Genomic DNA, 26831 nt, shown 5'->3' with positions numbered 1-26831 from the left:
GCACAACATGCTGTAAGAATTTACAGATTTGTTAGTATTCACAAGGCAAAACGCCTGAGGAATCTGAACTTGTGCCTTCAGAAATATTGCCAATTTAACACTGTAAATCTGCTTTAAGCTTTCTATATTTTGGCCAAATCTAAAGTTTTATTCATGTTTTATTTTCCCCCCTCTCAACGAATTCTTTATTTGCAATATTTTAAAATCGTATCTGGTGCTTGGGATATCCAGCCCCCTTCCCCCCATCCTGGTACAGCAGAAAAGACATAGAAACATGCCATTTAAATTAAAAGAAACAATGGAATAAGTGGAATCCTGGACATCAAAAATATATACAAGCAGGTATGTTTTTCCTGAACTAAACATTTCAACCATAAAAATATTCAACAGCCAAACCCTATAGAACTAGGGCTAAGGCTATTTCAATTATAACTATTCTTTATTTTAAAAATATAGGGCTGACAGCCTTCTGGGTGATATTTATACATGAACAATAGTTCTAGGTTCCCTACATGAATCATAAAGCAATATGCAGAACATAGACTATTTTTCATAGCTTAATCTTGCATTATCTTGCTTAATTTAACCTCTCTTGTAAATATGTTAGGTAACTACATTTCATTGTAAGAATTAATATAAACAGAAAATATATATAAGGCTTTTTTTTTTTCTCTCCTCATGAGCTGTATAATGTAATACACTCAAATGCTGAAGTTGGCAATTCTCCTCCCGGTCAGACCACGAAGGGGAGTTCTCACCGTCCCGAAACTTTAACTGAGGGGCATTTCTGTATCACCAGCAACCCTCCCTAGGCCTTTCTTTGAATCTGCCTGGCAAGAGCTGTTCACTCCAGCCCCCCCTCCTGCCTTCCCACAGCCCTGACACGCTCCTGAGGTCACTCAAAACCTGTAGTGTCTTGGTTCTTCTCAGGCCCGAATCAGTTTTCCCCTCCTGCAGTTCAGACGGACGGGACAGCAGGAAAGAAATACTTGGAAGTTCAGTTTTACACTTTCCCACTGTCCTGTTTCAGCTCTGTTATCTAGAAGAGTCTTGCGAGCAGCTCCTGCCACACTGCTGGGAGCTGCAGGCTTGCTTTCATATGTGCTACATGTTATTTCAAGTGTCACTTCTCTCACCGTGGCTACAGCTCATCTCACTGGCATCTGCCTTTGGGCAGGGAAAGGGGCTGACCAGACCCAAAAAGTGCATCTCAGTCTAAAGGAGCAGTAAAATGCAACACTTTCTTGTAAACCAGAAAAGAATTGAGTATCAACAGATTCTAAAAGGAAGTGATTCTAAAAGGATGCTGTTAATCCAACAGGAACTCGCTACAAAAGTTACTAGCTGTAAGAAGCTTAGGGTGAATTAGCTTAGAAACCTCCCCCAAACCTTTAGTTTCGAACTTTATAGAGCTATTTACTGATGCTCCAGCGTTTCAGAAACCTGTAATGCGTGTCTGAACTTCCTAATCCTCTTGGCCTCAGCCAGTCTCACACATCAGTTCATCCGCAGAGATGACGAGTGGGATCCTTTGCTGAATCCGGTTGTTTTGTACCTCTTCCTGAGAACCCAACGAACTCTTCGGAGCAAACTGACTGCAACATGTAGGAAAAAACACCGAGGACAATGTCCATTAACACTGCTGACAAACATCAGCCTGCAAACAGGGACCTCAAGGGAATCAGTGCAATCCCAGGTGGGCTTGTCTTTTGCAAAACAAGTGAAGTACCACAGTGTTAATATTGATTTCAGAGTTAAAATGTGTTACACAGCGAGAATCCTTCGGAGGGCACAGAGCAGTTCCAGCAACTTTGGGCAGGTGTCTGTTTTGCTGACAGGAGCAGGGTTGGGATAAACCAAAGCCAAGCTACGCCCTGGATTTGTGCCACAGTTTGACATCCCCTTAACAGCAGCTTGAGTCCAGCTGGCACATGAGCAGACTCCAGGTGGGGAAAAACAGTCTGGCCACACTTGAGTTAGAAAAAGGAGCTTAAGGAGTGGGAGCTGCTCACGGCACAGAGGTGGATCCAGGCTGGCTCTGCCACTGCTGTGGAGAGGGCTCAGGATGCTGCTGCAGCATTGCAGCTACCAATGAACTTCCCAGTGCACCAGTAGCAAAAAATGCTACTAAAAAGGAAAGACAAAACTATTGTTAAAAATCTGTCAGTCATTAAGGACACATTCTAATTAATGAATGGTAAAACAAAGCAGAGCCCAAAGCTGTATTAAACCTCTAATTCAGTCATTAGTCACTTGTAGCCATATCTGATTGCTCATTTGATTTCTGAAGGTGCTCGGTAGAAATCCAGAGTTAATGTGGATAACCTCAGGATAACATCCATTTATTTACACATTAGTACTGTTAAATAAATCCAAGTCAAGTCTACTTTACAATGAAGTGTGCAACAAGCAGAAGAAGTGAAGAACATACATCGTGTTGAGTTCACATTCTTCAAGGTGCAAAGTTTTGCTACTCTTGCCCAAATCCTTCCGTTTCTTCAATTGCAAACAGCAGCTTTTCCTTCAACTGCTCATAATTCTTATACGGTGGAAGGTCCAAGCGATTGAAACTGAAAATAAAGAAAAAAACTCAAGTACTGACAAAGAACTCAACTGTCACAAAAAAAGGCATTATCAAACCAGGTTAATTTTTGCTGTGCAGACGGATACTGGGATTTATATACCCTGTGAAAAGCTGGACTATTGACATAAATTTATGTATTTCTGAGAGCAGAGTGCTTGAACAGTGATAGTTTTCACTAACCTTTCCTACCTGGTTAACTAGAGTCATCATTCAGATTTTTAAATTTGTGTGGTTTTAGTAACTAGTAAAACCTGAGGAAATGAGTAAAGTGACCTTTTCCCTAGGGAAGATTGAACGTGGCACCTTCACTAACAAGATGGAATGCAGTAATAACAAAGGGTAATCCCAACCTCTTTAGACAGTACTGTTAATTACTTTAAATGTTCAGTAACGCACAAATCCATGGAATTTACAATGGAATCTACTCCGTGCCATAAGAGTTTTCCAGAAGTCCATCCATTATTCAGCAACAGAGTTTATTGGTGTAAGTTGTGTTTGCTTTTAGAGTCCCAGCCATCAGTCAGTGGTCAGTAAATTGTGGTCAGCAAAAAAACAGAGCAAGAGTAATATCCTGGGGGTTTATGTACTCACCAGGTATGACTTCTAGGTAACCAGTTTTCCTTTCCAACTTTTTCAATGCAAAATTTTTGGGGTCCGTTGCTCCCTGTAACAAATTCCAACAGACAAGGCATAGGTCTGGCTACTGAGTATTACTGTGTGATACTCTATAATACACCTGCAACAGGCAAGGCTTAAACAAAGAAAAGAGCACCTTGCACAGAAAACGTCTCGTTATACAGCTCTGTCTGGATCAAAATTATGCATGGGGTAAAATGCATCAATTTAAGTGATTTTTGAAGCTTAATACATCTCTTTTGCCATTACAGCTCAAGTATGTGCAGGGCAAACAAAACAGCAATCATTATAAAATTCACTCAAAATGTCCATAAATATAGAATTTGGTTCTTTTTGAAAGTACTTACTGCATTAGAGGGGTTATTAATACATACCCATGAGGTCAGCAAATCCTCCCACTGGCAATCTGCATGTTCCAGTCACAAACTGCAAGAGCCTCATTCTTTTCTCATTATCTATTTCTTTCACAAACTGCAACACAGTAATTGAAATAAACAGTTAGGGATAGACTTGATACTCAGATTTTCACATCATAATCACCCACAGACGAACAAGCGGCATGGCTGGATTAGCAGTGATGGTTTGTATTTGCACTCTACAGAGGTGTGCAGTGTTCTGATACTGTGCCCTGAGATGTAGCTGTGCTGCTCTGCAACTTCTGCTGGTCTGACAACAAAGCAAAGTCTGCAAACCTGCCAGAACCACACGATCTGCCTGCTGGTCCTGGTGTAGTGCCTGTAGATGGTGTGTCTCTGCCAGTCATTCAGATCTATTTCTTGCATTCCACAGAGAAGCACCTTTGGGGGGAAAAAAAGGAAATAAATACAGGAGTACAAGTTATCACCTTCCTTTTGTGACCTCCCACATAGCAAAGCAGCACACGAACTGCACCCACCCTGAGCAGCACCTGCAATGACAGTACACTTGTTTTTAATTTTAAACTTTATCTGAAACTTCTACACAAAAAATTGACTGTTTGTGAAGTGTATTTGGGGAGACCACAAAATAAAAAGCATCTCTGTGGTAAGTACTGGACTGCAGTTTTAGGAAGGAATCCTTCCCTGTGAGGGTGGGCAGGCCCTGGCACAGGTTGCCCAGAGAAGCTGTGGCTGCCCCAACCCTGGAAGTGTCCAAGGCCAGGTTGGATGGGGCTTGGAGCAACCTGGGCTGGTGGAAGGTGTCCCTGCCCATGGCAGGGGGTGGGACTGGAAGAGGTTTAAGGTCCCTCCAACCCAAACCCCTCTGCTGGATCCAGCAATAGCCAAACAATCCTTTACCTCCAGTTCCTTTGCATCAAAATACTGCAAATACTGTTGGGGCAGAATTTCATTGAAGCCCTCAAAGAAAGCCTGGGTCTGCTCCTCAACACCTCGGGAAAGTCTCCACTCTGCTACCAGCCTGGAAAAGAAGACACAGCAGGGTAATTTAAATGGCCAGTGCTAACCCCAGTCCTCATCTTTGCCTGTTTTGAGATGAAATGAAAGCTAAGTTAAAAAACTATGGAAAGTCTGGCATGTTCTGGGGATAGAGCACTGGATAATTTCATTGGTAACCTTTACTCTGTGCAGAGGATTTCATTAACTCTTTCAGTTAAACCTTAAGTGTCTGACTGTTCTCCTGCAGAAGTATTTTACATTCAAAGAGGAGGCAGCATCTCTTCACTGATTACATCCATGGGAGCACAGCAGTCCTGAGGTATTTGAGGACAGTTCAAAATGCAGAGGTGATTTTGTCCAATATTCTCCCCAGAAATCTCAGTCACGACCCACGACAAGGTGAACACCAAGTCAAGCTGTGCTGGGGAAGAGCAAGCAGGACTGCTGGCTTACCAAGGAATGACTATGTGCATTTGGAAGTTCCATATTTGTTTCTGTTAAGCATAAAACTTTGCTCTGTGGCAGAAATTCCACTCTCCATTAATAAAGAGGGGAAAAGGAGACAGGAGACTCAAGGAACCTGAACCCAAGGAGAGGCAGAAATTATACTGAATCCAAGCACAACCTGTCAGGAGCACTGGAGCCTAAAGGAGAGGTGGCTGTTTCTGATTTCAGTCCTAGGAACTCGGGGGATTTAAAGCAGGACTCAGAGCAAGCCAAAAGAGAGCGACTGAGGCTGGAATCTGAGCTCTCCCTGGGTTCCCACACACTAGAAGGGAGTGATTTTCTGCAGATCCTCCGTCCTGCCAAATGCCAGTGTGTTTCCTCTGCAAACACCACCTTTTCTGTGAGTCACTGAAGTGGCACAGATTCCTCACATGATGAAAGCAGAATCCACTCCCTTCCTCCCCCTGCCTGTGGAAAAAGCCTTCCCAGAACACACAGTAACAAAGAGGAAAACTCTCCTGTGACTGTTTAATTTGTGCCTGCAGTGTGTGATGGGTTTTTTGTGTTGAAGTTCACACCTTAAATCAGAGCTTCAGTACTGCTGCACACTGAGGAAGGAGGAGATATCTGGGGACAAAGCAGGTCACTGTTCACAATTTTATTACTTAACCACTCTTAGGCTCCTTCTCTCCTAATCTATTGCTTTAAAGCATTCTGGTACTGCAAATATAATCCTTCAGTTATGAGATCATTCATAGCACTGTCCTGTTACAATTAGACTGTAAGATCAGTTCAGATAAAACTAGACAGAATTGCAACTATTTTTTAAAAATATGAATCATCACAAAAGCATCCAGAAATGTTCTTAAAAAACCTCCAAACCAAATCACTGGCTGGGTAGAGCATCAGTAGGCTCTGAAGCAATATAATTACAGTAATTACCACATGCAGAGCTTTCATGAAATACCTGACATTCGTATTTGTTGTGATGGTGTTCTGCTAACCCTAAATATCTCTAGGAAAAATTGGACTTTCTTCTAGCCACGATCTTTGGGAAAAGAGGATTTTAGAAACTTACTTCTATCAACATTCCTCTTTCAAATACGTGATCCAAACAAGTGTCACTTTTTGCCAACATCAGCAATCACTCAGAGACAAAATTTCAGCAATGCTTCAGATGACACAGATGGTCTTTTGTTGCCAGAATTTAAGAAAGGAAATGACAGAAAGAGTATTTTGAAGTCTTCACTTATTCCTACCTGATGTAGTCTTCTTTGTTTTCTTCTGTGACTAGAATGTTGCTCCCATTTGGCTTCAAATCATGGCTTTTGATTTCACCTAATATTTCTTTATCAACAGAGAAAAACATTTCCAAGCCACACTCTTCAATATCATTCTCTCTGTAAGGAGAAAAGTATAATTTTAAATAACTGTGTTGAAACCTTGTATTCAATAAAGGAGATGAGCATGAAGAACCTCAAGATAAAAGGTTTGGAGCACAATTTTACCAACTCATTTTACCGATGTGCACACGTGAATTGTACTCCTGATTGGAAACTTTTGATCAGCACAACCCTTAAAAATTTAGCAGCCACAAGGCTGACAAACTACCTCCTGATCTGAGGAATGTCTGTGGAATAGAAGCTTCTCAAGCAATGCAATTTTGGCAGATTCCACAGCGTGACTGCCCCTTCTCTCAGGCAGTGCAGGGACTGTGTCAAAAGGCAGCTGTCACTGGCAGGTGACAGCAGGTAAGAAGCCTCTTCTTGTGGTCAATGAATAATCTCTTAACTCCAGCCTTTTTATGGCACTGTTTTGTAAGCATGTCCCAAACTCTTCAGTTAATTATGTACAAATAGAGGAATTCTCTAAGAAATTTCATCTGAAGCCAAAACTAACTCTCTTCTCTTTATAGGCAGAAGGGTGAGAGGTACAGCACTAATTTATATGTTGATATGTGTTTCTGTAAAGAACTGCCTGCATAAGCAGAGGTTTTGATGACCATTTTTCTCTGAAATAAAGCACAAATTCAAGATATTTGTCCTAAACTGTAATGCAGAAGTGCCAGTCTTGAAAACACGGCTGTGGTTTATTGAGCCCTGTGGTGCAACTGAGTGTCTGAACTTCATCTTTCCAAAATACTGCAGGAAACCCTGGGGGAGGAGGGATTTTATGAGGACATAAAATGACCCCTTCCTTTGAAAAGAAGAGAAACCTGCTCTAGCTCACTGTGAGCACAGAAGTTGGACAGGTGACTTCTAAAGGTCCCCTCCCAAACTCAGTGATTCCACGAGTCCTCCAGATCGTGGAAACAAGAACAGTCCTCTGCTGGAAGGGTCAAGGAATTCAAAGCTACTGAAAGCTTCCTGCAGAGTTATAAAATTTGCTTTTCTGGTGAGGAAAAAAAATGATGTCTGCCCTGACAGACATGATTCTTTTCCCCTGTAAATGTGCAGTCACTCCCTCAGGGGGTGCCTCCAGCAGCACTGCAGATGGGTCTGCACCGAGGGCTCCGTGTGTGCCCCTCGCAGAGCTCTGAAGGCTTTTCTCCAATTTTCACATCCTTAAGTGTTTTTATAAAAGGGCAAAGCCCTTCCTGGACTCCAGCCTAGAAGATTTTTGTCACTACAGAAATTGCTTAGAATTCAAGTGAAGGCACTTTAACAGCACATGCATGGAGTACAGAACACACTACTCTGAAAATCAAACCAAAATCCCTCTCTCAATTCTTAAACAGAACATACAGTTGCTTTCTCCCCTCCTCATTATTCAAGATAATGCTTCCAAGATTCAGCCCTACAGGAGATGAAAATCCCGGGGTTTATATTTAGTTTTGCATTTCAAAAACCAATCTATCCTCACCTTTTATGAATTTCTCAAAGCACGTTTAACACTACTCTGGCTTTGTATGATTCTTCAAGTAAAATGTCTCTAGTCATAAGGAAGACGAATTTTTCTGCTAAATTGCTTTTACTAGATCAGAAGAAAAAAAAAATTAACAGAATTTGTCTTTTTCCCTTCTAATTTATTTTTTAACTTCTGGGAATGCAAAATCACTTCGGTCAGAGAAACAAATGGTGAACATCAGCCATGGACTATCATCCTGGCATCCTCCTATTACAAAAGCAGTATAGAATTACAATGCTTTGGATCTAAGGGGTTTTAAAAATTATTCCTTAAAATATTTATAATACAGAATTTCAAAATAATAGTGACCTCGAAATTCCACATCCTTTTTTACTTGCTGCTCTCTGGAGAGGAATCTGCAAAGGAGGGGAGAAGGAGGACTCCAAAAAAATACGGACAGACAGGTGGCTGACCATGCAGACATGAAAGGCTGCATGTAGGAATGCTCTGGAATCATTAAACTTGGAGCAAAAAACCCAGGACAGCTAGAAAAATACATGAGCATTCACTTCCTCAAAGCACTAAATCTTCAATACTAACCTTGAAGTCAAAAGAATTATGTGGTAGTAAATAATAAACTACATTTGTTAACTTCATGCTACTGTAGCACTCCACTTTTTGTTTTCTAACTTAATCAGGTGCTAGAGAAACATTAGATGGATTTTTGCTGATTTCTTTTAATCAATTATCTAAAAGGTCTCACAGAAATTTACTGAAGCCACTTAATTTGTAATAATGTTCAAGACTCCACATCTGTATGTCCAATAGAATTACTAAAAACCAGCAAAAATGGACCCCAAGATGCTGCACAGAACAGTCAATGAACAGAAAGGTTTTTGCATTAACAAATTATTCTTTGTGTATCTAAAGTTCCAGTAGAAATTCCATTCTGCTCTGCAATGAGAGATTCTACTTTTCCACGGGGTTTCTAGTAATGAATTTCCACCTACTTCTTGATGTGAGTGAAAATCAAAACTACTGCATTGCTATTTCAAGAACAAAATCAAGTCAAACTCACTTTACCCAGATGAGAGAGTTGTAAAACTCTGGGTCAACAGATTCTAAATCCTTGAGTCCCACTGCCTTGTTTAGGATCCGTTTATAGAATGGCAGAGAGAAACCAGTGTCAATGAACTTCCCGTGGAACAAAGCCTGAAAAACACAAACCCAGACAAAATAATGCAAAGGGTGATGGAATAACCAATATGACATTCTGTACTCTGTGCCCACGAAAGCTGACAGCTGAAGAGTTAAACCCACATGGGTATCATGACTGCTAATATGCCGAATGAGCTGAGTTATATACAAGCACCTGATAATAATTTCAGCTCAAGAATGAATTGCTGAATTGTCCATTTAATGGCACAGTGTTTGTTTATAGGAAAATGGCAGGAGAAGAGCCCCTTCCTGCTTTAGAACTTACCATGGCAATGAACCTCCCGATGAATCGGAAGTACTTGAGGTGGTCTGGGTTGATGTAGGAGGCTGGGTTTATCTGTAAGCAGTAATTATCCTTCCCTGCATATTCAAACAGGCAATACATGGGGTTCAAAACCTCGTGTGACAACAGAAAGAACCATTCCCTGAAATCACACAAACAATAAAAACACATTTCAACACAACGGTACAGCAGGAATTACTGTAGGTAGCTCGTGTTGACTCAGTCCTTCCCCTGAGAGCAGCCAGCCCACACTGACACTCGGGGAAACTACAGCAAACTACACATTAAAATGCAAAGCTACAAGGATACACAACTGTCAGGGGTTTGGATAAAACACACCCTTGTCTAAATGAGCACATTACTGATCTAAACCTTCAGGCTCTGGGAAATGCTCATTAACACATGAACGTCTCGGGTATGTTCCAGGGAAGACTCTGCACTTAAACGCAGATCTCCGTTCACTTTTTCCATCAACTCGACTTTGAGATTAACAGTTATGCCAAAGGCTCGTTGTAGTTCAGTGAACTGCACCTCTTTAATCACTGAGATGATTAAAGTCGTTCCTAATGCAAACTGAAAATCATTTAATACAGACATGCAAACACATCTTCCAGAAGCGCCTTCCTCAGACGTTCCGAGGAAAGATAAGGAATCAACTTCAGCACTGCTGTGAAAGCACTGCCGTTTTAAGCATCTACTTTGGGGATGCCTTCACACCACCACTTACAGAACAAGCTGTTATTTGCCATTTCAGTGTAGTTACCTTGCAACACCTCCATAATCTAAACCTTCTTCACCAGGGAAAATAACCCACAAACGTCTCCGGAGATCCTGAGGGCTGAAGCTCATTATCTTAGTGAAAGAAAAACAATCAGTTCCTTTTAAGAAAACAACTACAAGTGCTGGCTAGAATTATTACTACTGGCTAACAATTTAGTAATTTGGAAAAATTTTAACTGGAGGTTAGGGCTAGAGACATTACCAAGAATTTTGCTACTAGTAATCTAATTAGGATTAACAATTTTTGCTTTAACTATTTCATTACTCACTTCAAGAGGCGTAACAGCCAGACTAAGATCCACTTAATGTACTCTGGCACACAGCCCATGCTAATGTAAGACATTGTGAGGAAAGGTGTGCCAAACATAAGCACAACAGGAAACCTTCCTGAGAGTGGGGAGCTGCTCTGCCCCAGTGCACCCCTCAAAATTAACTGATTTTAAAGCATTCTGAAGAAAAACTTAAAAAAACCCCCCAAAACTCTCTCTGTTAGAATTAGTCTAGTGCCAGAACTTCATGATTTAACATGATCTTTTAATATATAAGCCTAACTATTAAATAAGTATTTTTCAGTTAGTCTCATTTAAAATAACATTAGCAAGACATCAAAGGATCAAGAATATGTGACAAATTTAAATAACTCCACTTTTCATGCCCACTGTACCATGTTTTAACACAATACCTGCTGAAAGGAGTCCTCAAATAATGTTTTCCTGCTCACTGTGATCTTTATGTGTTGTGGCATTGCCAGTTGCTGAAAGGAAATTTTTTAGAGATGTACAGTCACTTCAAGTTTCTAATACTGAGTTCGGACTGTTATTTGTTGTATATATTAAAAGGTACAGTTGAACTTCTTTAATCCACATAAAATAAACCCAATAATCAAGATATCTGAATTGTAATTTACTCCAAGAACAAACTGCTATCAGACAGGTTGCCCAGAGAAGCTGTGGCTGCCCCATCCCTGGGAGTGTCCAAGGCCAGGCTGGACAGGGCTTGGAGCAACCTGGACTAGAGGAAGGTCCCTGCCCGTGGCAGGGGGTTCAATGAGGGTTTTTTTAAGGTCCCTGTTGACCCAAACCTTCCTGGAATTCTCTTAACACAAAATTAGAAAATTCAGGTTACAGTGCACAAAATCCAAAGTAAGAAATCAGGCTGGTCTCTCCACTACTGTCAAAGGATAATTCACTGACTCTTGAAAACTGGGACATTTAAACCCAAGACTCTTTCCTAAACATCAAGTTACTTCACCTTTTGATATATACAGACTTCAGAGGACCGGGACTGACACACTGGAATTTGAAATTATGTTGGAGCACACTAACATGCACCACAGAATATCCTTCAATGCTTAGACATGTCTGGTGTGTGTCGAATGCCCTGCATTTTCTACCAGAAGTATTTCTACAGAAAGTAGATCTTGTATTAACTATAAATTACTGGGCCTCCATATATTCCTGTATTAACAGCAGAGAGAAAACACTATTCAGAAACCCACCACTTCAAAAGAAGTAGTGAAACTGATCTTTTCCCTTATCCTAAAACATTTTAAAGCCACAGCTTACCTCGCTTTAATCTGTGAGTTTACACAAGTCCTGCATTTACTCCCTCCTGATTTAACTCATCCTTAACCTTCAAGGTGCTTGATTATGTGCATTTGCAAGGCATTGAAGAGGGCATTTAAAGCATCTAAGCACGACCCAGAAATGCAAGAAATGCCCAGAAATGGCTGCATACCTGACACCAGAACCTGAAATAATGGACCTTGGCCTTGAAGTCACGCACGTAGGCGATCTGGGGCCCGTTGTCTCTGCAACCAAAAGGAGAGGGAAATGCATTTCAGGAGCGCTTTTGTAAGCAAAGTAAAAGCCTGCAAATGTATTAGTTATATACAGCTGTATGATTTAGCTGGCTATCTAGTTGGGAGATTCTTAGCCATGGTTTTTGATTTTAGGGTGTCATTTTCTTTGTTTTAAACTAAAAAAATAAATAAGTCTTCCTTTGTCAATTGGGAAATACACACACTGTATGTTTTAAACAATATCTGATTTTACTGTAAAAAAGTCTGTAACATTAAGGATGTGATGACATTTAGTTAATTTAAGTTGGGAGTTAAATATCAGTTTTCGCTTTACTCTGGTTCCTAAAAATATCAAAGAAAGAAAGGGTGGAATGTACTTTTAAAGAGAAAGACCAGCAGCTGTAATGAAAGGATTTGGTCATCAACAGGACAGATGCAGCTCCTCCATTACCCTGAGATCTCACACACTACTTGTCAAGCAGGATTCTAAGTGCCTTCTTCGGGGAGTTACCACCAGTGCATGGAAAAGCCCAGATAACTCAGAAGTGTTGCTACATAGAAAACTTTTCTACCTAGAAATGCAGTAAGAGGGGGAAAAAAAGCCAAACCTTTCAAAAAATGAGGTGTGCTAAAACTTCACTTTGGAAAACTTGGTGTAATGTTAAAAGCCACTTACAGAGCAGACTTGCCCGTGCGGGGATCTATGTACGTAGTGGTTCGTCGATTGTGATCCACGAAATAGGGAATTCCATCCACGGTAAATCGCATTTCCCAGCCCTCCGGTAAGGGTTTCTCATTTAACTGACTGTGGTCACAAGAAAAAACGTGGTAACACGTCAACTTAGTACATTAAGTCAGTTGAACAATACCTGAGACAGTAAAAATTCTGGCAGGTCTAGAAAACCTACAGATTGAGAAACTTCCCATTCGATATTTATTCTGCCCTTTTTTACCCTCTTCAATTTGCAGTCAGCTCTCAATTAGAGCAAAGTGACTGTTGGGACAAACATTAGCTCATTTGGTTGCATTACATGAAAGAAAGGCAAAAAGAAACTTCAAGGGGAAAAATGTAAGCAAGGTGTCATTCTTTCCTCCCCAAACAATAATTTTATCTTCTAGCTATTAGGTTTTTACTCAAAAAGTGACACTGTTTTAACAAGCAGCTCTTAGTACCTTGTGTCTAATGACATCAGCCAAAAAAAAGTGTTTCCAAATGACAAAAATAAAAGAAAAGGCAAATACTGATAGTGCATAATTTTTTGACAACTTCCAACTCAATTCTGGTATAAACAAAAGTAGATATTTTCGTATTTGGAAGACCTGAGTAGGGTCCCTGCAAAGTGCTCCACAGTGACTTCCCTCCCTCAGCAGGGAACTGTGCAGGTCCCTGGTCCTGACTGTGCATCCTAAACATTGGGCTGTTGGGTTGCTTTAAGGGCAGTAGTGTTCTCCAGAGTCAGTTGCTGCAGAGGTAACTGGGAAGGAAAAGTTATCCCTGGATACAGCTATCACCTCTCCCACACATACTGGGCTATTCCCCTTCTCCTTCTTCTCCTTGGAGTTGCTTCACCAAATGGAATTTTTCAGCTCCAACAGGAGTTAGGATTGAACACCTCACCCTCAGCTTCCTGCCTCCATTCCTTACCTCAAACACTCTGAATGGCAGAGCCCAAAATAAACAGAATTCCAGAGCTTTTTGCTCTGTGTCTTCCCCCACCCCCAACTCCTTTTTTAAAAAGGTGTGAGAAGGGGTGCTGCAGTTTCTTAGGTTTGTCTACTTTCTGCCTCTTACCTACCCCTGGAAGTGTCTAAGGCCAGGCTGGACAGGGCTTGGAGTAACCTGGGCTAGGGGAAGGTGTCCCTGCCCATGGCAGGGGGTGCAGTGAGATGAGCTTTAAGGTCCCTTCCAACCCCAGTTGGTTTTATGATTCTATGACTGTCCAGGAAAGGAATCAAGGCCTTACTCAGGACCCTCTGCACTATCCCATCACCATACAACAGAAATCTCTCCCTCCTCCAGCAACAAAAATGCTTAGACATATGTGATTACCTCTAGAAAGAGCAGAAGGTCCTTCTTGGGAATGAGCTTATTGCTGTTGACCAGGACTTTCCTGGCGATTGCAGTCTTACTGTGACAGGTTCCATTTTGGTTAATACCTTTTCCCTTTCTCACGAGCTGCCTGACAATTGTGTGGCACACTCCATGCCTCACCTGTGGGCAGCATTTCCCAGCTCCCAGTCTCACCACTTTGCTACGTTTTCACTCCAGACTTTTACAAAGATCCAACTGATTTCTTACCCCTGACTCCTGGGATCTTCCCACTGAGTGATCCGTGTGTTGTGATTGACAAAATACACTCTGCCATTGCTGTCAGTTCTCTTCTCTGAAAAGAGGCAGAAGGCAAAAAGTTTCAGTCCCACTTCACACATATTGCTGAGACTACATCAAAAAAATAATAACAGCCACCAGGCCCTGCCATAGCCCCTCAGGTTTCTCTGCACCTCCTCTGATCTAACATCTTTTTACTGTCATTCACCTTATTCCTTTTTATGTTATGCATTTTTCAGGAAAAGTTAACTGGAAAAGAGGACAAGTGTGAGCTGTTTTGTCCACAGGAAATTCCAGCTGCATCGAATATTGTGATGTTCCTGACAAGCATCACAGACAGCAAACAGGACGGGGAACAGATGTAGACACAACTACCAAAACAGCACAAGGGTCTCATGTCCAAAATTAGAGCAGGGAATGAGAAATGGTCAATGCATTGTCCAAGAGAACCCATTTATATTTTCTCTCAGATAGATTAAAGAAAGCCCACAGTTGAACAAAGCTCAAGAGAAGTGCCCCAGCTTGGTCCTCTGAACCATTGTGCAGTTCTTCGTGCCATTTGCATTTAGTGTTGCATGAGAAACAAGTTACAAAAATGAGAACAATCTGACTACCAGAGGTCAAAAAGCTTCAGTTTCCAAGAGAAGTGTGGAAGTAGATCCTTGTCCATGGAGTCAGGTTATAACAGAATCCCACCTGATGTGGAAACTCAGTTTTGCCATTTCCTGCACAGTGTCAGCCTAAAGACCTTTCTTTGGAACACTGTGTATGTCGTGTACCTCAGCATAAGTGTGGGCAACAGCAGTCTTATGGCATGAAACTGCAACAATACTAGGACTAAAAATCCAAATAGTTCTGCTTGAAAAGCAGATGAGCCAAAAACCCAGCTCCAACTCTGCCAAGTAATTACTTGCTTTGATATTCCACAACTGAGAGCTTTGCTTGTGCATCATAAAACTTGAATTCTTGTATCTACTGGTAGTCACACCAGAAATTAGTTTTACACTTTCATTTTCGTACTACATCCCACCCAAATTTATATTAATTGTAAATTCTCAACCCTGGAAAGTACAAGAACAAGTTTATTCCAGGGAGAGGGGCAAGTAAGAAGTGGTTAGTTGTCATTACAAAAAACATTTTCAAACCAACAAAACTCTCCAAGAATTGGCTTGGAGAGGGAATTTGGCAGTTTGATTTAGAGAGGATTTGGAGCCTCTTTTAACAGGAACAGAAGGGTGAGGGGGAATCCTGCCCAAAAAAGGTATAAAAGGATGACAGTGTGAAAGAAACTATTATGCTAATTACAGGGAGTAAACCAAAATACTTTACAGTTTCTAATCTACTTTGAAACAGCATATCCTTGTCAGGACTCTGTTTTAACAGCACATTTGATTAGATCTAATTTTAAAATATTTTTAATCCAGATTTTAATTTTTAAAAGCCAGCCTAGAACAGCTGACAAATAATTTGGCAGAAGTATGCTTTAATGTTTAATTACATTGCATCACAAAACACTTTCAAGTCAGCCTTACCCCATCCATGTGGCAGAGGGCCAAGAGGATCAAACTCTTTGTTCTGTGTGGATGAAAAGTCCTGGTTCTGCAAGTCACACAAACAAATGAGGCATTAATGACTAGTCATTTGCTTTCCAGATGTTCTGCCATAGCCATCCTGAATTATTGAATTAAATGCATTTTTGTTAACGTTACACATAAGCAAAGATGCCAACAATTTCTTTTTCTCCACAGAGAAGGCCTATTTTACCGACCCTTGGCATGCTTAATTAACTACAGAGCCAAGAAATAATTATGGTGCCCTTGCCTACGCAGGAGGAAATTAGTACAGCGGCACCCAAAACAATCAGAAAGCAAACCACTTCATTTCTGCAGCCAGCACAGATCTCCCTACCACCATTTAGGGGCTCCACTTTATTCTCACGTAACAGCAAATTCACCACTCTTGATCAATGGGCACCCCGAGCTGCAGTGATCTGATGTCTGCTACTCATCAGAGGTAAACAACGGATTTAAAATTCTGGAAGAAGGATTGTTTTCAGTTTCCCTGCTTTCCTGATGTCCACTGTGCATGGCTCATTTTACCCAGAGCAGAAATGTGCGGCCTTTGAGCTTGTTCACCTCCCAGGTGTTTGCCCAAGGCAAGACAAGATACCACACAAATAAACCAGTTCGTTCCTGAGCTGTAGTTTGATTTGAACCAAAGGCTTTATCGATATCTCACATACATTTCATCACAGAACACCACCTGTACTCAGCTGACAACCAAACCCCACCACGCTGCATGTGTAACGTCACCTCAAGGACACGAACCAGGGTTCCAACGAGCCCTCCCCGCCACACCACACACAGACACCGTGCTGTGACGGAACAAACCGTAACAAAGCCTGGTTCTCTGTGGGGAAAGGTCACCCACCAACACACCCAAACCACCTTAACCTTCCCTGGTGACGCCTGTGCTGCTCACCCCGTAGATGAACCGCTGGTTGAACTGCTGCATAGCCCCCTGCAGCTGGCTGCGCTGCAGCTGCCACTGCTCGTAGTTGCGGACGGACTCCAGCGTCGGCCTCTGCCACGTCGTCGTCCTGGTGAAGTGGTCGACGTAATAAATCCTGCCCATGTTGTCCACCCGGCGCTCCCAGCTGGGGGAAAAGCACAAGACACTCTTGTCAACAACAGCAGTTTAAGGGCCCAGGGGCACTCTGAGGACAACAAGCAGGGTAGGAAGAGAATGCAAAGCGCGGGCTCAGCAGCAGCTTTTCCCCCCTGTACCCTCCCCCAAAATGATGTAAGAGCTGAAGTTGTTTTAGGAGAGCTGCTTTCATTTGTTGTATACTGTAAAAAGTCAGACCCGTTCCATTTTCTCTACTTTTAAGGTTGCTGGAAATAGTTTTTAAGAGCTGCCCAAACCCCAGTCACACCGTGTTGGTATCACTGCAGTCAGTTATCCTGTCCAGCCTGTAACACAAGTCTCTGGTTTCTCCTAAAGATCCAGCAAAACCCCTGGCAGTTTGGGCTGTTCAGTGCAAGACTCCCTCACACTCTGATTTGGCAGAAAAGGAAGGTTTTGGCATTGGGGTTGGTGTTTCAGTTTGATTTTGTGTTGGGTTCCTTTCTAGTTTTCAGTTTATATGAGATTGGTACTATTTAATGAACTTAAAAGAAAACATTCTGGGTAAGTTTAAGTAATACAGTAGTTGATCCTCTCAAAGGATTCAAAATAACTTGAAATATGACAAGTGGTCTCCTTTTTTAAGACTATCTGCCAGTTTTTGTTCTTTAATAACAAGCTCTTTCCCATTCCACGTTTTTACCTTGCAATACTGTCTAGTGTGTGAACCACCTGAGGATGAATGAAGTGCAACAGAATAGTTCTTGTGTTTTTCTTATATTTTTAAAGAAACACAGAACAACTGTGAACTAAAATCACTGGCTGTTCTGGTGCCAGGGGCTGGAAAGGCCTAATAACCAGGGCTGGTTTCTATGTGCATAGTAAATTAGCAGCTGGGAACCCTGAGACAAGATCAAAGGCCTGTGAACAGTAACCTCAGGATTAGAGGCAACCAAGAGCAGTCCTGCTCAAGCTGATAGTTACCTCAATCCCAAAATACTTTTCTGTGGTTTTGGTTCTCCTTTACACTTGGAGGTGCCTACTGTCTTTAACTGAAATCCACTTTTCAGTCAGTAAAGAGACACTTGCTTGATCTTTGACAGGAATTCAGATTCAACCCTTTTCCAGACAATGGACTCCTCAGAGACAACTGGAGCGATTCTTTGCACTGGGTTCACATTTTTATTTACCAACACGCTTTCCAGCTTTAGTAAACTGTCAGGCAACTCATTCCTGGAAACCCCAGATGTCTTCTAGATGACCACATGGCTGATCCTGGCTCACCTTGGAGGAAGAGGCTCGGGCCGATCCCACGTCGTTCTTTTTTCAACATGATCTACGTAGTAGACTCGACCGTGCTGGTCCACTCTTTGCTCCCAACTGAAAACAGATCAAATATTTTAATCTTCCTCCGGGTCAAACTACTCCAACTGTTCCTCCACAGCATCGAGATGAGAAACATCTGTTTTCATAAAATGCTTATCTCTAAATAAAATGCTTGTAACTAACACCTGGCTCACGAGGTGCACCAGCAGTGGTACAAGGTTCATAGTAACAGTAATTCTGTGGAAACTAAAACAAAATAGTAATTAAAAAAAACCCATTCTACACGACCACCTTTTCAGGAAACTGAAGCTAAAATTCATGTCTGTGTGCATAATTTTAGCTAAGATTTGTATTCATTATCAAGTATATTAATAACCTGTTGAACAGAGCCACCTTTAGATCATAATCCCGTTTTAGAGTAGTATTAATTCAACTTAAATCCTAAAAAATATGCAGGTTTTGCAGTGATCACACATATGCAGAGTTCACCATAAGGCCACTGGTCCCATTTTCTGCCTATGCAGCATGTGGGATGATGACTTACCCCTGTATTTGCATCACATGTAACATCACAGGGGAAAAAAGAACACGCTAATTTTTCATTTCTGTTGAAATCAAAATGATAAAGCAAGAACTGATGCTTTCAAGACTGCTTTTATATTTTAGTTATTCTGTGAGGTAATTTAGACCTCTCCTACCTTTTGGTTCAACTGTCTGCAAATTAAGGCAGGTATTTCACCAAATCACATCAGGAACCTTTTGCTTTCCGTCACTCAGAGTCCAGAAACTTTTACTTATTTTTTTTTTTTTAAGTTTAGAATCTAAATGAGAGATCTGAGGTAACAAACCAACCATCTGGCCAATTCCCCATGTGCCTGAAACACAAACAGGAGGAGCTGCACTATGAAATCCAAATCTTCAGGAGACATCACAGAGCAGTACTGGAACAGCAGCTTTTCTTCTGCTTATCTGGACCAACATTTCCCTGCCTGACTTCATTCTAATTTGAAGACAACGAGGTGTCACCCAATTTAAAACTTGTGTTTCACTGACATGGGAACATATGATAAGTATCACAAACACCTGACAGAGTAATTCTTTTCTTGAATGCTCGAAGACCAACCAGACAAAACAGTTATGAAAACCACCAAATGACTGTCAGGGGGGATTCTGTCACGCAGCAAAAGGCAGATGTTATCAATGTTTTGTTGCACCTACTGGAAGTAATACATAGTAAAGCCACAAATGTCAGCACTCACACAGAGAAAAAAGCCATTAAAGCCATACCCAGGTGGAAGAGGACCTTGGCTGACAGTGGAAAGTGCCTGAGGTGCAGGATTTACTGGCTGGACTTGTCTGGACACCGGGGGAGTGGTGAGGGCAGGAGTGGCAGGAGCTGTGGTTGCAGCTGTTGCCCCCTCAGGGCTCTGCTCGGAAGGTGTGTTGGAGGCTGTTCCTGCCACTGATCCCGCACTGGCCCCATCGCTCTCCGTGGATGTGGATGAGGGGCCATTTGCAGTTGCTGTGATGTCAGAGACACCAGAGAAAGAAAGGGAAAACCTTTTGACTCACATTTCTCTCCCATCTGTTGTAGAAGTTGTACATCACAAAAGCAAACCCGCAAGAGCTGCTGTTTCAAAGTGCACACAAAGCCACTACAGCTCACACAAAACCTAAAAAGCAGTTCTGCCTCACCATAAAAATGCCAAGAACTGCCACGAATGGCACAATTTTGATATTTCTGGTATAATAAATCATATTTACCTGGCTGTTTGCACTCTGTAAACATTAAATTATTATAAACAAAAACGCACTTCCTTGCATTGACGAGTTAATTATTTTCCACTTATTGTTTGGAATAGTAACTTAAGGGATGATAAGCATTAAATTTCCAGGAAGAGATTTCATCCTGCATGAAAGAAACTACTGCAATGGGAGGAGAACACACACATTCTTTAAATGTTTTCAGTTTTATATGAATGCCATTTGGTGGATGAGGTCAGAAGTTTAATACAAGTCAGGCCTTATTAACTAACTGCACTGGATTAATCTTTAAAGGTATTTACTGTATTGCAGATCCTATCCACACTCAGCATTTATCAGCTGTAATAACTGGACTACTGAAACAGACTGCAGTGTATGGGGGTAAAGGAGTTACCCCAAAAACAACTACTAACTTTTCATAACTACTCATCTTCCAGTTTTGTAGTTTTTAAATAATCAGTTTAAAAAAAAAAATAAAAAAATTCTATCCATTTCAGCATGAAGAGTAATGAATGTTTTAAATGAATTTAACCAGAACTGTAGAAACAAATAACTACTATTTCAAAACACAATATTAACAACTTGAGACAGTTCTGTGAGTCCTGCAGTCCATTCCCTCTCAGCCTCGGCGGGTGCTTTGGGGCAGCAGTAGAATTCCTGTAGCAGATCACTGCAACCACCACTGAGCAGATGTGGGAGCAGGACATTTTTAGTATTAGTAACAACAATGAAACGTGTACCATATGCAAGCTAAAAAAATACTCCTCCAGAAGTTACCTGCCAAGGAATTTACCATCAGGATGCACAAGGAGCTGTGCTCAGCCCAGGGGTGCAGCCCCAGTTACGTACCGGCCACCGACGGGGGTCTGCGAGGAGTGGGGGGTGGGGGTCTGGCAGGCCTGGGAGGTCTGGCAGGTTTGCAGCTTCCATTTGTGAGCAATGGAGAGTCACTGCCATTAACAGTCTTGTTTTCACTGGAAGCAGCTTCTTCAGAGTTTTCAAGGCCATTTGAGTTCGTCCTTTTGCAGGAAAAGACACAAAGAAGTGTTCTAACGGTGCAAGGACGACATTAAACTTTATAAATCACAGACTGGTTTGGGCTGGGAAGGATCTGAAAGCCCATCTCATTCCAAGCCCCTGCCATGGGCAGAGACACCTTCCACTTGACCAGGTTGCTCCAAGCCCCATCCAACCTGGTCTTGGACACTTCCAGGGGGATGTGCAAGACACTACAACGTAATAGTTACAACTAGGTGAGGTTCTTACATCCACAATAATTTTAAACACCTCTGCATCTGTAAAAACATACTCACAGCTGATCTCCTGAGGTACCTGAAACCTCAACTAACGGAAAGGTTGTGAAACAGATATAATATCTGTCACCAAAATCTCAATACACCTGCCTTTGGGTCCAGGCTTTGGCTGCTCAGCTATTTCTGCCCATAAATTCCACTTTTGTCTAATGAGATGAGAGGTTGGCTGAGACTGAGAACAGCCTGTGTGCCTGTACTCCATGCTCAGAACACAGAGAGGGTTTCAAATTTTTAGAAAACTTACTTACACATATACCAATTTTACCCCTAAACTCAATTCTGGAACAGGCTGGAGAATTTAGGACTAAGCATGACAGGTTTTGACCAACAGCTACAAATACAAGCTGCTCAACTTGACAAGAATTAAGAAACTGTGTAGAAGTACTGACCATTCTGTGCTATTTAGTTATACCTAGCAGAGTGTTATTCTGATATATTTGTAGCTCTTTAAGCAGAGTTACAGAGATACATATTTATTGTAAAGCATTTTATTTTCAGAATACGTGGAGCCAAATCAATTAAACTGTAGTGGATTTACAGGTCAAGCACGCAGGCCATCAGTAATAAAAGCAGAGGTCACAGTTTCAGCCCAGTACCTCTAAAATGACATTTCTTTAAAAGTACACAAAATAAAAACCAGCAGGTAAGACCAAGTAATTACAAGCCCAGCCATGTACATTTGATCTCAGTATCAATGTCAAACATATTTTTGCTCTATACCAGCTGTGGTGCACACAATTCCTACCACACCAACCCCCAGGTAAATGACTGTGAAAGTGGGTACAAATCATCAGTGGTCTCCAGTTTGTAAGGACTTTAGCCCTTTAGGTTTTCACCAGGTTTCAGCCATTCCCCCTCTTCCTTCACTACATGCCCTCGTAGAAAGTCCCTCTCCCAATCATTTATATGATCTTCACAAGGGACTTTTAATGACCAGTTGATACTAAAACCAAATCACTTTTACTATTATTATTATTATTATTATTATCATCATCATCATCCTATTACACACTCAGGTATTCTGAAAACCCAAGCACAGAAACATTCTTTGGACCATGAAAAGTAAACAGAACAAAAATAAACTTTCATGGGAAGACTTCAGACAACACAGCCAAGGGTACAACCTACTTAAAAGAACAGGGAAATTTAACTTGGCTCCTACAGGTGTCATCCAGGAGTGTTGTGTCCTGTACAGATCCTTATAATACTTGAAGTCTTGGGAACTAAATCAAGTAACACGGTGCTGGTCACACACTTATCCTACCAAGCAGCAGGGTTCATAATCCGCTATCGACCTTAAAGCACTGCAAGTGCCAGACAGCTTTTGGGATCTTCTTAACAAAGCTAAATATAATTCTGATACCTCCATGCTATAAAGCAAACCTGTGTCAAAATAGCCAGTGCCACCAACTTATCAGTGGGTTTTATTTGTTTGGTTTGGGCTTTAATAAATTTTTTTATTTTTTAATTTTTGTTTTAACTTGGGTTAATCACTGGGAGAAAGGTGAACATGAAGGGAAAAAACCCCCAAGATCAGTCATGTATGAAGGCAAACTGAGGCCAGATGATGGGGTTCATACGGAGAACACTTCATTATATGTGAATGTACAACAATATGGCATTTTTGTTTAGGGCATGCTCAGATCTTAGCAGATTCTGCTGCAGGGCATATTCAGAAATTTTTCACTGTCTCCTTTATAAAACACACAGTTCCTCTTTCCAAACCGTGAGCACTAAAAGGCTGAACAGAAAAAGAGGGAAAAAGCCTTACCGTGTTTCAGTCCTTACTCTGGAGCTCTCACTCTGTGTAGGACCTTAAATACAGGGAAAAGAAAGACAGCAGAAGAATAAGCAACACTTGGAATGATTTCCAAGGAAAGCAGCACCTTTAATGCTCACACTTGTTCCCAAGGTGGGGCTCAGTCACTGTGTGCTGCTCACCTCCTGTGTTGTGCATGTTCCTGGGTGTGAGTACCATTTTTCAAAGCAGTGCCACTGTGGGTAACATTTGCCCCTTCTGGAAGATATGCCAGGATATCACTGCACTGTGTGGAAATTCCCAAGCACACACACAGTTCAATAATGCTGTCTTTGTAGCACTGGAAAACAATGCTCATTCTTTAAGTGGAGCTGGCTTTTCATAGTCTCTCCCTCTCAGTGATGACAAGCAGAGCAGAAAGGGCAAAAACTTCTCAAAAATCTTCTCTCTGGTTGGCTGGGGGCTTTGCTTTCTGGGGCTCTCTAGCCCAGACCCCGGCCTTTCTCAGTAAATTATTTCACATAAAGGCATTGAAGCAGGTACAAAATATGCCTGCACTCCAAAAGAATTACAGCAGCTCAGCCTAGATTTGCAAATGCTTTGCAACTGCTTATTCAGCCAGCCTGGAAATGTTTGCCTCTTGTGCCAGCATTTGCAAACCTTGAATATGCAGCACAGAACTGCTCATTCATGGAGATGGCACCAGGAGCTCATTTCCATAGAATGAAACACGTCATTAACAAAGAAATCAGTTCTCAGCTCTGATGGCAACCACGGACAGATCTAGGCCAAAGACAAGGATGTAGCCATGGAAAGGCTTAGGATAATGTGCTGTTGGTGGACTGTGCATGGAAGGGATTTAATCCCAGAAAGAGGAATCTTAACTCACGAGCAACTCCATAACCAGGGTATTTGCCTGTACAACGTGTCAGACTGCTCTGCCACGGAACCTCCTCCCTGTGGGCTCCAGTGCCCTGGTTATGTGAGAACCTTCTGCTGAGCTTCTGCCTTGCTCTGCTGAGCCCAAACCTGCACAGTTCCACTACCTGCAGCACTTTCCCCACCTTTTTCTCAGTAGGTAAACTCAGTGAAATGGAAGAGAGCACAGATGAAAATCAAGCCTTGCATAAGAGGCCAATTTGTTACTTCCACTGGGTATTTCTGTCACTACACCTCAGCCCCACACAACCCCAGCACTTGGCTTTTCTTTCCAGAAAAATCCCACACAACCGCATCGTGTGGTTGATCCTTTTCACAAGGTACAAAGAAAATGGACTAAAAGCTTTAAGAAATAATGATTACAAAGCTAGTGTGTTAATTCAGTTCTCCTATGATACTTAGATGAAATCTCACAGTAACTTCCTCTAGTTTGAAAAAAAAAACAAACCTACAACCCAGAAGCCTAAAAACTTGCCAATTCAGTGCCCAGCTGGTTGCTACAGCAGTCAGTCTCCCATGCTGTCCTCAGGGTAAAGAACCTCTTACCTAGTTCTACTTCACAATGTACAATTGTCCAGAAATGCTCCACTCCCTGTCCTGCACCAGCGGAATTAAAATTCTTTACCTTTTTGTTTTTGTGTAATTAGACACTTCACATGTATTCAAGTTCTTCAGTTAAAAAAACTGAAGACACCAACTAAACAAGAAGTGGATCCCTCTCTGCAGCTCTCCACAGGGAACTAAATCAATGAATACTTTTATTTAAATGGGCTATTTTAAGAAAAAATTAATATCAGCCCATGACTCCTAGTGAGCAGAAATACTTATTACTATGATGGTGAGATCAAACCAACTTACTTAATATTTTTCTGCTTACGAGGTTATTAAAATCCAGGGAAGTTAGGGACTTTCATTAAAGTTTGGGATTGCTGGACAAAAGTTTGCAAAGTCCAGAAAATAAAGATGCTGATCTTGTTTTTGTTACAGTGAGGCTGAAGCTCTTCCCTGTGAACTACGACTCCACCTCAAATAAAAATGTGTGAGATTTCTGGTCCCTGCAAACAGGAAGTTACAGCAACTGCTGTTGTGATTATTACTATTATTATTATTTCAACACTGTGTTAAAGCTTCCCAACAAAAAGCTTTGTGTAGCAGATGTGTAGGGGCAGGTTTGAATTGGAAGGTACCTACTTCTGGAAGTGGAGGCTTCCCCGTTGGTGAGGAGCTCGGGATCCACCTGCATCCCATCGAGGCAGACCGACAGATCCCCCACCACCTCTGCTGGTTCTCTGTCACCGACGAGATGCAGCGTCACCACCACCTGCTCAACTGAAACACAGCAGACAAGGGCACTTCAGCTTACACCACCATAAAAAAGGGCTTTTCATCCCCAGATCGCAGTGGTCAAGGGGAAAAATAACCCAGAACAGCCCCCACAGCTACAGCTCTTACCACCCAAAAAACAATGGAGAGGCAAACTGATCATCTTCATACGGCAGTAGACAGTTATTATTACTTCCACAAAAGGAGGAAAACTGGAGCAAAAGCTTGTTGCTGCCTAAAGAAGGGAATGCCATTAAAGCAGAGATTGAGCCTCACATTTCTGCAGCAATTAATGCACCTGTCCTCAGCGGGGAGTTAGGAAGTATAACTCACTTTACTCCTGATACAGAACAGATAGCAATTCTATCTTCTGAATGAAATGCTTCACCTTTATCTCATGACATTCACATTTAGAATGTGAAGGTTTTCCATCGTGTCTCCACATCAATGGCATATTCAGGGTAAACAACTGGTTTTCAGTGAAACAGAACTGTAAATAAACACTCTTGCTCAAAGGGTTTAAAACAGACCCCGGTGAGCTCCAGCAGGTGCCTGGTGACAGACACCAAATGCAGAGACATCCAAGGGGATTTTCAGCCAGGTTCAGAGGACAGGACATGCCAGCAGAGCAGCTCTCACTGCTGCCAACAGGCTGCATCTCTTAAGGCCAGAGCAGAAGGAGGGGAGCACAAAGCTGTGCTGCAATGGGTGTGCAGAATCCTCTATTTCCCCTTCAAGCTTCCCAGGATGCACACACTGCCTGAAGTTCTCAGGTGGATGAAATGATGCAGCACATCCCCCTGGCATTATTTAGAACAAAAATACCTTCACACATTTCCTGTCTCGTACCAGGAACGGAGCAGAGGTCTCATTTTTAAGCTATAGAAAAGGAAAGGCCTGTCTTTAATTAGCCTTTCACTCACTCCTGCACACACCAGCAAAGTGAAAAACATCCTGTTTTCAGTGACACCGGGCCAGACTGTGTATAACCAAAAAAAAAATGACTGAAAAAGTAGGAGGAAGCTGGTGAAACCAACTTCTAGCACCCAAAGGAATCCTTAAGGGCCATCTGCAGGGCTGCACATAGCACTCCTGCTAATCAACAGGCAGCTCCTGACAAATTCTGCAGCATCACAAGGTGTGGATAATCCTGTACTTACGTTTCATGCTGTTGGACTTCAAAGTCTCATGAATATCCAGAGCAGCACTTCCCAGAAGGACATCAGATTTTAACGTTTGATGGCTCCAGACTCGAAAGTTTAATTTACTTACAGGAGTGACAATTCTGAAAAGAAAAAGTTGAGCACTGTAAGGGCATTTGTTGGTGGGGAAGTGGGTGAACTGAGCCATTTACTTCAGCTGTCACTGAAAGTTCTTTGAAAACAAACAAAAAAATGGTGGTAACATCAAACCATTTCTATTTACCACGTTCCCATGTGCAGTCATGTGTATATGTCATGTAAATCAAGACTGCTGCAAGG

At 41.8% G+C, this 26831-nt stretch overlaps 1 protein-coding gene across 5 annotated transcripts in view; it reads right to left on the bottom strand.

Annotated features, from left to right (window-relative positions):
- Window positions 1–26831, bottom strand: part of ITCH (itchy E3 ubiquitin protein ligase) — a 61060-nt gene that overhangs the window by 9040 nt on the left and 25189 nt on the right. For 2 of the 5 annotated variants that reach the window (XM_027908585.1, XM_027908586.1), the window contains 21 exons: window positions 26511–26635; window positions 25219–25356; window positions 23101–23143; window positions 20866–21035; window positions 19540–19774; window positions 18211–18306; window positions 16783–16957; window positions 15834–15900; window positions 14272–14356; window positions 12649–12777; window positions 11909–11981; window positions 10854–10925; window positions 10155–10243; window positions 9374–9533; window positions 8969–9102; window positions 6303–6443; window positions 4498–4618; window positions 3913–4017; window positions 3595–3691; window positions 3176–3248; window positions 672–2570 (listed from right to left, as the gene is read on the bottom strand). In XM_027908585.1, coding sequence (XP_027764386.1) covers window positions 2471–2570; window positions 3176–3248; window positions 3595–3691; window positions 3913–4017; window positions 4498–4618; window positions 6303–6443; window positions 8969–9102; window positions 9374–9533; window positions 10155–10243; window positions 10854–10925; window positions 11909–11981; window positions 12649–12777; window positions 14272–14356; window positions 15834–15900; window positions 16783–16957; window positions 18211–18306; window positions 19540–19774; window positions 20866–21035; window positions 23101–23143; window positions 25219–25356; window positions 26511–26635 — 2428 coding nt within the window. In that variant the 3' untranslated portion in view covers window positions 672–2470. Of the gene's footprint in view, window positions 1–671; window positions 2571–3175; window positions 3249–3594; window positions 3692–3912; window positions 4018–4497; window positions 4619–6302; window positions 6444–8968; window positions 9103–9373; window positions 9534–10154; window positions 10244–10853; window positions 10926–11908; window positions 11982–12648; window positions 12778–14271; window positions 14357–15833; window positions 15901–16782; window positions 16958–18210; window positions 18307–19539; window positions 19775–20865; window positions 21036–23100; window positions 23144–25218; window positions 25357–26510; window positions 26636–26831 lie in introns of those variants that run through there. The other 3 variants (XM_027908582.1, XM_027908583.1, XM_027908584.1) reach the window with 3 other exon arrangements.

Source organism: Empidonax traillii, unplaced genomic scaffold, assembly GCF_003031625.1.
Source record: "Empidonax traillii isolate 1590-97213 ecotype Southwest subspecies unplaced genomic scaffold, ASM303162v1 scaffold1763:size117533, whole genome shotgun sequence".
Lineage (NCBI taxonomy): Eukaryota > Metazoa > Chordata > Aves > Passeriformes > Tyrannidae > Empidonax > Empidonax traillii.
This window is presented reverse-complemented; position numbering and strand designations above follow the sequence as displayed.